This window comes from Panthera uncia (assembly GCF_023721935.1).
Source record: "Panthera uncia isolate 11264 chromosome B2 unlocalized genomic scaffold, Puncia_PCG_1.0 HiC_scaffold_25, whole genome shotgun sequence".
NCBI lineage: Eukaryota > Metazoa > Chordata > Mammalia > Carnivora > Felidae > Panthera > Panthera uncia.
Window position 1 is genome coordinate 21,876,484 of NW_026057581.1, and position 12,267 is coordinate 21,888,750.

General features: G+C 38.2%; 1 protein-coding gene across 10 annotated transcripts in view; it reads right to left on the reverse strand.

The window, feature by feature from the left end:
* Nucleotides 1–12,267, reverse strand: part of FARS2 (phenylalanyl-tRNA synthetase 2, mitochondrial) — a 533,637-nt gene that overhangs the window by 391,051 nt on the left and 130,319 nt on the right. For all 10 annotated transcript variants that reach the window (XM_049654909.1, XM_049654908.1, XM_049654906.1 and 7 more), the window contains one exon: nucleotides 6,125–6,759. In XM_049654909.1, the coding sequence (XP_049510866.1) occupies nucleotides 6,125–6,736 (612 nt within the window). In that variant the 5' untranslated portion in view covers nucleotides 6,737–6,759. The remainder of the gene's footprint in view (nucleotides 1–6,124; nucleotides 6,760–12,267) is intronic.

Consider the following 12,267-nt stretch of genomic DNA (forward strand, 5'->3'; position numbering starts at 1 on the left):
TCTTTACTCCTTTATATTTTCTAATTGGCTATTACTTATGAATAAGAAATGTATTTTCTCTATATTATAGTCTTTATACCCATCAACTCTACTGAACTCTCTCATTAGTTCTAATAATTGACCTGAATATTCTATTCAATTTTTGAGGCAAACAATCATATCATTTACAAATGAAGCAGCTTTATCTCATGTCTTCCAATGCTTATTCCTTCCATTTCTCTTTCTGGCTTACTACATAAAGTAGAACTTCTACACAATGATGAATAGCACCAGTAATGGCAATAATCCCAAATTATTGCTAATTTTGATAGAAATGTTTATAATGAGTCACCACTAATTATGATGTTTGCTGTGACTGCTTGACAAATATGTCAGTTAAGAAAGTTCCCTTCTATTCCTAACTAAAAGTTTGTATAAGTCATTAATGTCATCCAATGCTTCTTTAATGTCATAAAACATTAAATGCCATCAAATTATTTTTCTACCTCTTTTGAGGCAATCACATGCTTTTTCTCCTTATAGAAGTTAATATAATGGAATAAATTTATAATAATAATGTGGTAGAACACAATACATCAGTGAATTAAATCTGCAAATATTTCACTTAAAAATTCTGTATCTATTCATTAAAATAGAGAATCATCTAGGGCACCCGGGTGGCTCAGTTGGTTGAGCGTCTGACTTCGGCTTAGGTCATGATCTCACGGTTCATGAGTTTGAGCCCCACGTCAGGCTCTGTGCTGCCGGCTCAGAGCCTGGAGCCTTCTTCGGATTCTGTGTCTCCCTCTCTCCGCCCCTCCCCCACTCATGCTTACTCGCTCTCTCTCCCTCTCAAAAAAATTAAAAATATTTAAAAATTTTTTTTAAATAGAGAATCGTCATTAGAGAGGGACGGAGCCAAAACATAAGATACTCTTAAAAACTGAGAAGAAACTGAGGGTTGATGGGGGGTGGGTAATGGGTATTGAGGAGGGCACCTGTTGGGATGAGCACTGGGTGTTTGTATGGAAACCAATTTGACAATAAATTTGATATTTTAAATAAATAAATAAATAAAATTCAACATATAAAAAAATAAATAAAAATTAGAGAATCATCTATGTTCATAAAGATGAAAATTCTAAAATTTTCTTTTTCATCTAGTTTGTATATGAACACGTCTAACCACATGAAATGAATTTGATAGGTCTCTCTTTCTATTCTCTGAAACAATGTACAAGCCTTTCAGACTTGGTAAAAACATGTACAGTCATCTCAGGATGATGGAAGAGAGGCTAATGATCCTAGATTTAATTGGCTTCAGTCTTCTATGGAAAGCAATGTATTCTCTTATAATAATATCTCCTGCTTCCTCTTTGTTTTTTAATCTTAATAAATGTCTCCCAGGGCACCTGGGTGGCTCAGTCAGTTAAGTGTTCAACTTTGGCTCAGGTCATGATCTCACTGTCACTCTGCTGTCAGCACTGGGCCTGCTTCAGATCCTATGTGTGTCTATCCGTCTGTCTGTCTCTCCTGCCCCCCATCCTCTCAAAAATAAATAAACATTAAAGAAATAATAAAAATTGTTTCCCACATGAAATCACGGAGCATCTCATGATTGTCTGAAACCTTCTTAAAGATCTGGACCCCAGTTTGTGTTCACCAAATGTTTTTCTAATTAAATGACTCCAGTGTTTTTCCTTCAGTCTTTTTCTTTAAACTTTTATCAGAAAAATTTCAAATATGTGCAAAAGTAGAAAGGATAATGAATCCTCACATATCCAACATCCAGCTTAGATAATTAACAATTCATGACCAATCCTCTTCCATTCATCCCCAAATGCCTATCCCCATATTATTCTGAAGAAAACCACAGACATCTGATCATTTCACCCACAGTATTTCAATATGTATATCTAAAAGAAAATGACTTTATAAAAATATAATACAATGATCATACCTTTAAAAATAAAAATAAAAGAACTCATTAAATTTAAATATTCAGTTAGTACTCAAATTCCCAGTGGTCTCAAATGATTTCTTCCCTTAAAGATGTTTTCTCTTGATAGGATCTATCAAGAGATAGATTGTGATTACTTGATCTTTCTTCTCATCTTTAATGTTCTTGCCATTTATTTGTCTCTCTCTCCCTCAAGAATAAACATTAAAAAAATGTTTTTTATTTTTTTTTAATGTTTATTTATTTTTGAGACAGAGAAAGACAGAGCATGAGCAGGGGAGGCTCACAGAGAGGGAGACACAGAATCCGAAGCAGGCTCCAGGCTCCGAGCTGTCAGCACAGAGCCTGACGCAGGGCTCGAACTCACAGACTCAGATCATGACCCGAGCCAAAGGTGGACACCCAACCGCCTGAGCCACCCAGACACCCCACATTAAAAAACAATTTTTTTTCAAAGAAACTTAAAAAATTTTTTCCTAAATATATTTTAAATTAAATGTACTACAAGTACCTTTTTAGCTATATCCAACCCATTTTGTTTTATGTTTCTACAAAATAAAGTGACTATTTTCCCCCACATCTGAGCAGTCTAAAGAGTGTTTTCATTGCTGGTTAGTGGTAAGTGATTTGTAATTTACTGTAATATGTCTCTTTAACCCATGAATACTATAGCTGTGAATTTTTAAACGTCTGAGGATGTGAAAAGTTTTTATTTTCTTTTCTTCCTGCTTTCTACCTAAACTACATTGCAGTCAAGCATAGTTCTATGTTATTGATTCTTTGACAATTGTTTAGACTTCAGCTGTCCGCTAGTCTATGGACAAGTTATTGTAAGTAGCCCACACTGTATGCCTTTGACTCTGGGGACAGAATCGGTGTGTGTGTATAGTTACAGGATTTTAGTTTAGCTACAAAATTTTAAACATAAACATAAATCAAGCCTGTTAATCATGTTTTCAGGTTGTCTGCATATTTACTCATTTTGTCTTCTTAATCCATTGATTTTTGATTCAAGTCATTTAAATTCTACTATGGTTATAAATTTATCAAATTTAACTTTTATTTCTTCAGTTTTGGTTTATGTATTACGGCTATGATGTTGGACACATTAAAATTTCTGATTCATAAAGCATCATGGTTGATGTATTCTTTATTCATACTTATCATTGTTCCCATAAATTCTATTTTGTCTAATATTAATATTGCTGTACGAGCTTTCTTTTGGTAAGTATTTTTTGATATATCTTTTTCCTGCCCTTTATTTTCAGCCTCTAATATCGTTTTGTTTTGGACCTCTCTAATTGAAAAACATCCATTATGATAATGTATGTCTTTTTTTTCTGTTTATTTTTGAGAGAGAGAGACAGACAGACAGACAGAGAGCAAGTGGGGAAGGGGTAAAGAGAGAGAGAGACAGAGAATCCAAAGCAGGCTCCAAGGCTCCAAGCTGTAAGCAAAGAGCTCGGTGTGGGGCTCGAACTCCTGAACTGCAAGATCATGACCTGAGCCAAAGTCGGACACTTAACTAACTGAGCCACCCAGGCACCCCTGATAATATATGTCTTCAATTGGTAAATTTAACCCATTTAGATTTGTGAGTACTGATATGTTTAACTTTTTTCTAAATAAAAAGGGTTTTCTTAACAATTGATAGTTAAAATATATATGTGTGTGTCACACATATATAGACAGAGAGAGAGAGAGAGAGAGAGAGTGAGTCATAATTCAGCCATTTCTAGGCTTATCATTATTTCTTTTACCCATACCTCTGTATTTACTTTTCTTCTTGTTGACATATACCTTATAGCGATTAAAACAATAATTACAAAGATTGTTAAAAACCAGACTTCTGTATTATTAAAAGATAATAATATAATTGTTAATTACATATTACATAAGTAACATGATTAAAGTTACTTAAAAGTCCTATTCCTAGGGGAATAAACTAAAAGAAGGAAAAAACTTTTTTTTGAGGGTTAAGATTAGGTCAGACTTAGTACCAACACTTTAGTTGAGGCCAAGAATTAAAAAACAAAAACAAAAACAAAAAAAAACACCCTCTCTCCCCAACACCATTCTTGAAACTAACATTTTACTTGGGTCATAAACAGGTTCCACTTACAAAGCAGCCCCCTGAAAAGCAACAGAATATAGAAGAATGGACAATGAACTACAAATACCTGAGTTCAAGTTTTAACCCTACCACCAACTGGATGGGTAACCTGGGGCAACGTTTGGGGACTTCAGATTCCTCATGGTTCAAATGTAAACAATCGATCTCATGAAGTTTTCAAGAGGAGTGAATGAAACAATAAACAGGAACTCTTATCAAACTATATCATTAGTTTTGTATGTGTAGGTATTGTGTATAATTTTTTTAACTATACAGCAGAAAATACAGTAACATTATCAGTCCAGATTAGTCATGTTTGCTACCCACTAAATTGGACTGGACCCCAAATAAGAAAACAAGATGAAGATCAGTTTCCTACCCCTCTTCCTATTTTCCACCTTCCAAGGATTTTTCCTCCATTAAAATGCTAGCGTAAGTCTCGAAGCTTTCCCTGCCACTTTCAAGGCATTCAGGCTTACAAATTAGTGAGCACTTTCCTTTCTCGGTGTTTTAATGAGGTAAGCTGGGCTGAGCACCTGCCCGCTGCTGTGACCTGGACATCATATTACTAGCATACGTCTCCTCCAGGACATTAACTGTAGGTGACATTCTACCACTTGGTCTTATTTCCTCGACTTTCACCTGTCTTTGTTCACTTCCTTTTCATTGCCCAATAAACCCATATCCTTATTAATAGTACTAAGTCTGACTTAGAAAATAGACAGCTATTCCAACCAGTAAGAGTGCTCACTTAAGCAGCTCTGCAATCAAGTTTGGGTGGCCTTTTTGTGTAAAGCTAACCTACTGCTGTATTATCACAGACTCACAGGAAAACAGCACATCCTGAGGCAAACAGTTGTCTTGTATGACACGACTCATTTAATACAAGAAAACAATGGTCACTTATTAGCCTAGGGATCATATACTATTCCTTTCCATGTCCAACAACCCATTTAGCTTATGTTCACAGGAGGGAGTTTTGTGATGATAATCATCCCTCCTATTTCAATGAACACATTTGGAAGAAGTGCTAAAGGAGTAAAAGTAAAATACTTGCTGTGCTTCATTTAAGTCCATTTGTTTCTTACATAAAAAACAGAGAGGGGCACCTGGGTGGCTCAAATGGTTAAGTGTCCGACTCTTGGTTTCAGATCAGGTCAGGATCTCCTGGCTCGTGAATTCAAGCCCTGCATTGGGCTCCGCACTGACAGCACAGAGCCTGCTTGGGATTCTCTCCCTGCCCCTCCCCTGCTCATACTCTCTCTCTCTCTCTCAAAATAAATAAACTTAAAAAAAATAGAGACTGAAAAATAAATGAATGAAAGACTAGTGCTAATGCAGGTTTTTAGGAAACAGACTCAAGCTTTTAGGGATTTTCATAATTTGCCAAAAAAAATTTAGGAAATCAATATATTATGATATCAACTAACAAATGCAAGGTGCTGGGTGCTTTTAAGAATAACTAGAATATCAAATTTCTCAATCAAAAAGCGCTAAGCATCCACACATACACTTGAGGAACAGCAACAACTAAGACACCTCACAAAGAAAAAAATGTAAAGCACCTACAAATGTAAAGCAGGGAAGGGTAAGGGAAGAGCTTGGGGTAATAACAGTTTCCAATCTCAGCCAATAAATTGCCAGTCCCCTATACTGTATAAGAAATTCATTAACCTCTAATAGCATGAACACATAATTAACTCTTACGAACCGAGAACTGGAATAATCTGACCACAGATTTCAGCACTGTATGTTCCTCATTTTGGATTGAGGATAGATCTGAACCACTGACTATTCATTCATATGAAGAAATTCTGAAAAAAACAGGTCAATATTGAAAGAATAAGGTCAGACAGGCAAAAACAAAAGCCCACTAATTTCTGTAGGTACCAACACAACAAATCAATCAAAAATATTGAGGCTTGGCCTGTACAAAGGAAATCATCAAGGATGTATAATACACAAATGCAAAATGAGATCAAGGACAAGTGGTTTCATTGAGATAAACTTTAGGGACTTCAACAAGAACATCCAGGCCTTCTGTCAAGGATAAGAAATGTCTCAAGACTCACCTCATGCTTCGAGAAGAGTCGGACGCCCTCCAGCTGGTGGAACACTGGGTAGTGCTGGGAGTCGATCTGGTCGCGCCGGTAGACATCACCCACCACCAGGAAGGCATCCAGCCCAGCCCGCAGCAGGTCCCACTGGTGTGCGGACGTGTGAGCTCGCAGCATGTGAGTCCCATTCACGTAATAGTTGTCTCCCTTCTTCCGGCTGGGGTGGTCGGCTGGGATGAGTAGGCTGTCAAAGTTCTGCCAGGTGGTGACCACTGGAGAAAGGTCGTCATAAACTGAGAACAGCGGAGTCCCAAAGCGGCCCACATACTGCTGGTAGAAGTGTTCCTTCACCCTCTCCTTGATCAGCCAAAGAGGGTGATGCTGCTGATTGTGCAGATTCCTACCAACCCTGGAGAGAACTTTCCGGGAGAGGTTGCTGTAGTTGTCCTGAGGGTAGGATTTGCCCAGCAGCTCCAGCACGTTGCCCGAAGCTCCTCGGGCAGCAAACTCTGAAGCAGCAGGTCTTGAGCCCACAGTTTGTTGATGATGGCCTTTGGAGACACCGCTGGCCTTCCTCACCAGGTAGATATGCACGTGGCCAACTCTCCTGAGTGTCGAACAAATCATTGTAGAAACTTATTTCACAGAGTCTGGAAAGAGCACACGTGCAAAGCACAGGTCAGGCTTCACACTGTAAAAAGTAAACATGTCCTTTGTGTCTCCTCCCAACCCCTCACTGTCCTGACATCTGTCTCCCCACGACCTCCTCCACACAGATCAAATTAAGGAAATCTGCTGCCAGAGGCTTAATAGTCACCGCTCTAAGTCAAAAGAACCTTGGACGTCACTTTTAGACACCTACTCTCAAGTTGTCCTTCCCTTGTCCTTGAGTTTGAAGAAATCTTCCTTTATCACATCATGTCATGTCCTGAATCCCTTATGTTGAATAAAACTTTAAATGTGACAATTTCCTTGTATTTGGACTATTCAAGAACCAAAAAGTTTAGAGGGATCATCTAAAAGACAGGGAGGGCTTGGCTGACCCTAGCAAAGTCTCATTAATTAAAGGAAACACATGATTACATACAGCAGAACAAACAGATGATATTTGAAACAGCCATCCTGCACATTTCTGTTTATCCTCCTAACTACAAAGTTCTGCTTACCTGTGACAGACATGACTTCTGGATTATCCCATATATTACAAAATGTTGTTACGTAATGTTACAAAATTGTTATCACATTAAAATTTTTTTGATGTTTCAAATAAAATACACCACTTCAGGTGGTGGTTATTTTAGTTTTCACTTTTATAAAAACAAAAACAAACAACTTCAGGAAATATTATACAAAGTGATAGACTATACCAATGGACAGCTGAAGTTATTTTTATAAATGCAAATCTTTTCTGTACTCACATTTGGTCGTGTCATTTAAATGTGTGTCATACCACTGCAGCATCCTACCATTGTATTTTTGTTTTGCGAAAGAGCAAGTTTCTACTATACACCCACAATAAACCAGGAGAAGGGCTACACTTACATGGCTAGGGATACAGAACAGTCAGAAAACAAAGTACTGACTAAATCTTTAAAAAACAAAAAATGCCTAGAATTTAATCTAAGAAGAGACCAAATTAATTAATTTAAGACAAGCATCATCAAATTTCACAGTAGAAAGTCACTTCAGAAGTCACCTGGCACAGGCCATTCAATGTCAAAGATGAGGTGGCTAAGATGGCTAAGTGGCTGACTCTTGATGTCGGCTCAAGTCATGATCTCACAGTTCTTGAGTTGTGCACTGAGAGCATGGAGCCTGAGATTCTCTCTCTCCCTGTCTCTCTCTGCCCCTCCCCCGCTTGCACACGTGCATGTGCACACGTGCTCTCTCTCTCTCAAAACAAACAAACAAACAAACAAACAAACAAAAAGGTGACAAAGACCCAGGTATAGCTGACTGAACTTTAGGCCACTGAAGAGTTAAGACAACAGAGGAAGAGTCTGGGCCACTAATGTATGGTCATAGAAGCAAATTTTAAACTGACTCAGGCATCTCAGTAATAAAAATCTTTAGATGTCATTTCCCTATGTTCATAAAAAAATTTACTATGAATTAAATCACCGAAATCACCTTCAAACTTTTAGAATTGTTTTTATCTATTGAGCTACTTTAAAGCATACAACCAAGTGGTTATTTTACTTTAATGGCCCTATAATCATACTAAGAAAGTACATACCTTCGTCATAGTAAGCTGCATTAGAAGGGAATTCTATTGTTCCACGTGACCGTCAAAAGCATACTGAGCATGTACCCAGGAGCAGAGTGTAACTGGTTCAAAAGTGCAACTGAAAATATCTAGCTACAAGTTAAGTTATTGTGGGTGTGTGTGATTGCTTATTAGAAGCCTGTGCATTATACCTTTGCCAGAGACTACTGTCATGACACAAGATACCCGGGAACTCCCTGGATTTATTCGAATACGGCACTATTTTGTCAGTTGTTTCTAAAAGTGTTTTTGGGTGAGCTTCAGGGGGAATCTGTCTTCCTATGTACAGTATTCAGGGGCTTGTCAATGCAAGAGATAGGAATTTTAAATATGCATGTGCCACCTTATACATCTTGGCACAAACTCAGGCTGTTAGGTTATTAGCTACCTAGCTCAGCACCCTTGGCAAGACATGAGAAAGCATTTCTTCCCTCCAAAGGCATATGCTGTTACACAAAGTTCAGAATTCTTCTGGGGAAGGTGCTATTGGTGCAGTTAATCAAGGGTTGCTGACTGTCTTTTCCTTCTCAATTCCCAGCCCTTCACACATGCACTTCTAGGTTCTGTTCCCACATCTGTGCCCTATCCTCATGCCCCTTCTTTGTTCTCCTCACCCCACCTCTACCTTACTTAGGAAAGTTTAATTATCTTGTCTTCTTTTCCAGGCTTTTTATCTAATCTGCTCAGCCCTGGCATTATGTTCCCCACTGTGTATTCTCCCCACCTAAAACAATTACTTGGGTTTCTTTCTTCTATTATCATCTCTTACAGGGAGAGAATAATGATTATGATAACATTCCCAGTTCCATCCAGCAAGATTCCTTTCCTTTTGTCTCTGTCAAATTTCCTATAAGAGTTCAAGGGGCACCTGGTGACTCAGTTGGTTAAGCACTGGACTCCGGATTTTGCCTCAGGTCATGATCTCATGGTTCTTGAGACAGAGCCCAGCCTGGAGCTCTGTGCTAAGAACACGGAGCCTGCTTGGGATTCTCTCCCTTCCTCTCTCTCTATCCTCCCTCACTCGTGTGTGGCTGTGGCTGTGGGTGTGTATGTGTGTGTCAAAACAAATAAACATTAAAAAAAAAAAAGTTCATGTGGAAAACACAGGAGCCATGGGAAAATACCACCAATGGCAGTCAGACTTCTATTGATATGGCAGGTCTTTTATCTCATGCTTTCAACAACACTGTGAGGTAAGTACTATTCCTACCACTTTACAAAGAAACTAAGGCTTAAGCAGATCATGCAACTTGCAGAAACTCTTACATCTTCCCAAGAACAAAGTTCAGAACTCTGAGCAACTCAAGTACTTCTCAATCAATAGAGCCAGACTGTTAAATTCAAATCATACATCTTTAATTACCTCTCTTAACTTCTTTCTTATGTGAACATGATTACACATAATTGCATTTTAAGTGCACAAATGAATACAGGAATGAATAAATTAATACATCAAATAAAACCCATTAGTTTAGATAGTGGAAGTGAAATACTATTTAACCTAGAACCATAGGACCAAACCTGCCCATGTTCTGTTTTTTGTAAATAGCTTTCTTGGACTGCAGCAATGCCCATTCATTTATAGTTTGTCTGTGGTGGCTTCTCTACTCTTAAGGCAGAGCTGAATAGCTGCCAGAGACTAGGTCTTTAGCAGCAAAGACCTAAAATACTTACTATCTTGTTCTTTACAGAAAAGTCTGCTGAGCCCTGTTTTAGCTTAATTCACTGAAAAGTTCTTCCACACTATTAAGAATCTCTTCCTAGTCACAAATATATGCAGATTATAGAGCCACAAAAAGTAACAAAAGTACAAATGTGGATGTTAAATGTGCTAACATTGGTAGAGAAGAGACCGTGAGACCAACCGTGAGAAGAGTCAATACAATACAATGGGCAAAAGACCACACTTTGCAGAGACACCCACGTGGGTGTGACCCTAACTTGGCCAGTCAGGCACTGCGTATTATCCTCAGACATACCACTGCCTGATCTTTCAGACTCTCAAGTTTCTCATGTATAAAAATTTAGAAAACAATACCAACCTCATAGTAAAAGAATTAAACTAGATCTTGTTCATAATATACTTAACCCAATGCCCAATATGTAAGAGATGAGTTGAATCAAGAGTTGGAAATGACCCAGAGACTTCTAGAGACCAGATAACAGAGAAAACAATAAAGTTATTCACTGAAGAAACACAGGATGAATTTTGTTTGTCTGTTCAAGTGATTTTCATATGTGTATTTGTGGTTGGAGAAGGAAATAGCTTTGGATAGGTTGAAGTTAAGAATGGGTTAAGACAGTCATGTTAGTAATTTCTAGGAATCAGTCTGTAGTATGGGTTTGAAAATGAAGTGAGAGATTAGTGCTAGAAATGTAGACCTTGAAAGTTATGTGTATAGAGGTAAGAGGTAACATCATAAGGGTATATGAGAATCCATGGGCAAGTGAGAACAAAAATAAAAATCGGCAAAAGACTGAACTCTTAGAAATTATCATATTTCCAAGGGAAGGGTATATAAAGAATAAGCCAGAAGAGAACCAAAGAGTACAGTATCACAGAAGCTAAGCACAATGAAGTTTTAGATGGAAACCAAGGTGTTTTCTGAACCTTAATGCTACTGAATGTGCAATCCTTAGTGTGCTATATTATTACTATTTGTCTTCTTGTTAGACTATGTGGTTCTTGAGAGTAGAACTAACTAACTCTCTCTCTCTCTCATGTAAATCTTTGTATACCCAGACTCTAGCACTACCCCTGATACTGGATAAAAGAGGAGGAAGAAGTAAAAGAAGAAAAACCGAAAAGGATGGAAAGAAAATTGGTCAAAGGATAAAGCATAACAAAGAGGTTAGGCAAGGAGCAAAGTAAAGAATTATTTGACAAGATGATCATCAACAGGGCAATTTCAATATTTCAATGGCTGAGTGAGGACAGAAATCAGATTATAATGGGTGGGGGATAAACTTAAGAATCCCCCAGGCTTACACCAATGGGTTAGCAAGGCATAAAGAAATACAAAGCCATAGGATGCTCACACCCACGTTTGGGCAAACAAGACAAGGCAACCAAGAATAGGGAGGTGCAAAGGCATCCCAGAATAGAGAGGAGGTACAGAGTCCCCAGAATAGAAAGGGAGGGGCAAAGGCCCAGAAATGGGTACAAAGGTGCCCAATACATAGGTATATGAAATAAACAAGATTAGATATTCAGGGTGGAAGCACCCCCAATTTAGTACTATAGCAAAAAGCTGCTTTCACAGGAGGAAAGGACCAAGTTAGGTAAATAGGTAAATTGGGCTACAGACCACTGCACTGCAGGTGTAACAGCCCAGAGTGGAGATGATCAACAAAAAGAAAGGTGCTTTGTTAACTCTGAGATTATTTCCCCTGACTCATCCCCTAGGCTAGCTAAGATAAACAGAAGTGTTGCCTCATGTCTGCTGTAAACAACCTTCCGCCCAACTGCCCAGCATTAGGATTTTGCTTTGTATTAACCCAAACCCCTAACCCCAGATATCTTCAAGACCCCCTTTCCCTCACATCCACAAGGTAATATTCACAGATTCATTGTCTCTTTGTGCACATCCCTCTCCATGTTTGCAAGCCTTCTAATCCTAATAAAAACAGGGCGAGGACCCTTATTCAGGGCTCTTGTCTTTTCCCGGACATTAGCCATATCTCACTTTTCATCCTGCATCCCACTGTCTTGCTAGACAAGACAGAAATTTAGACCGAGAGTCACAATGTGACAATAATGGGTTAAGAAATGAACAGAAGATGTAAAAATGAAGGAGGATACCAATGAGAGAATAAATGAAAATATTTAAAACTTCTGAGACTCAAGGAAGAGAAGCTGAAGGAACTTTTAATAGATGGTCCTAATCTCTCA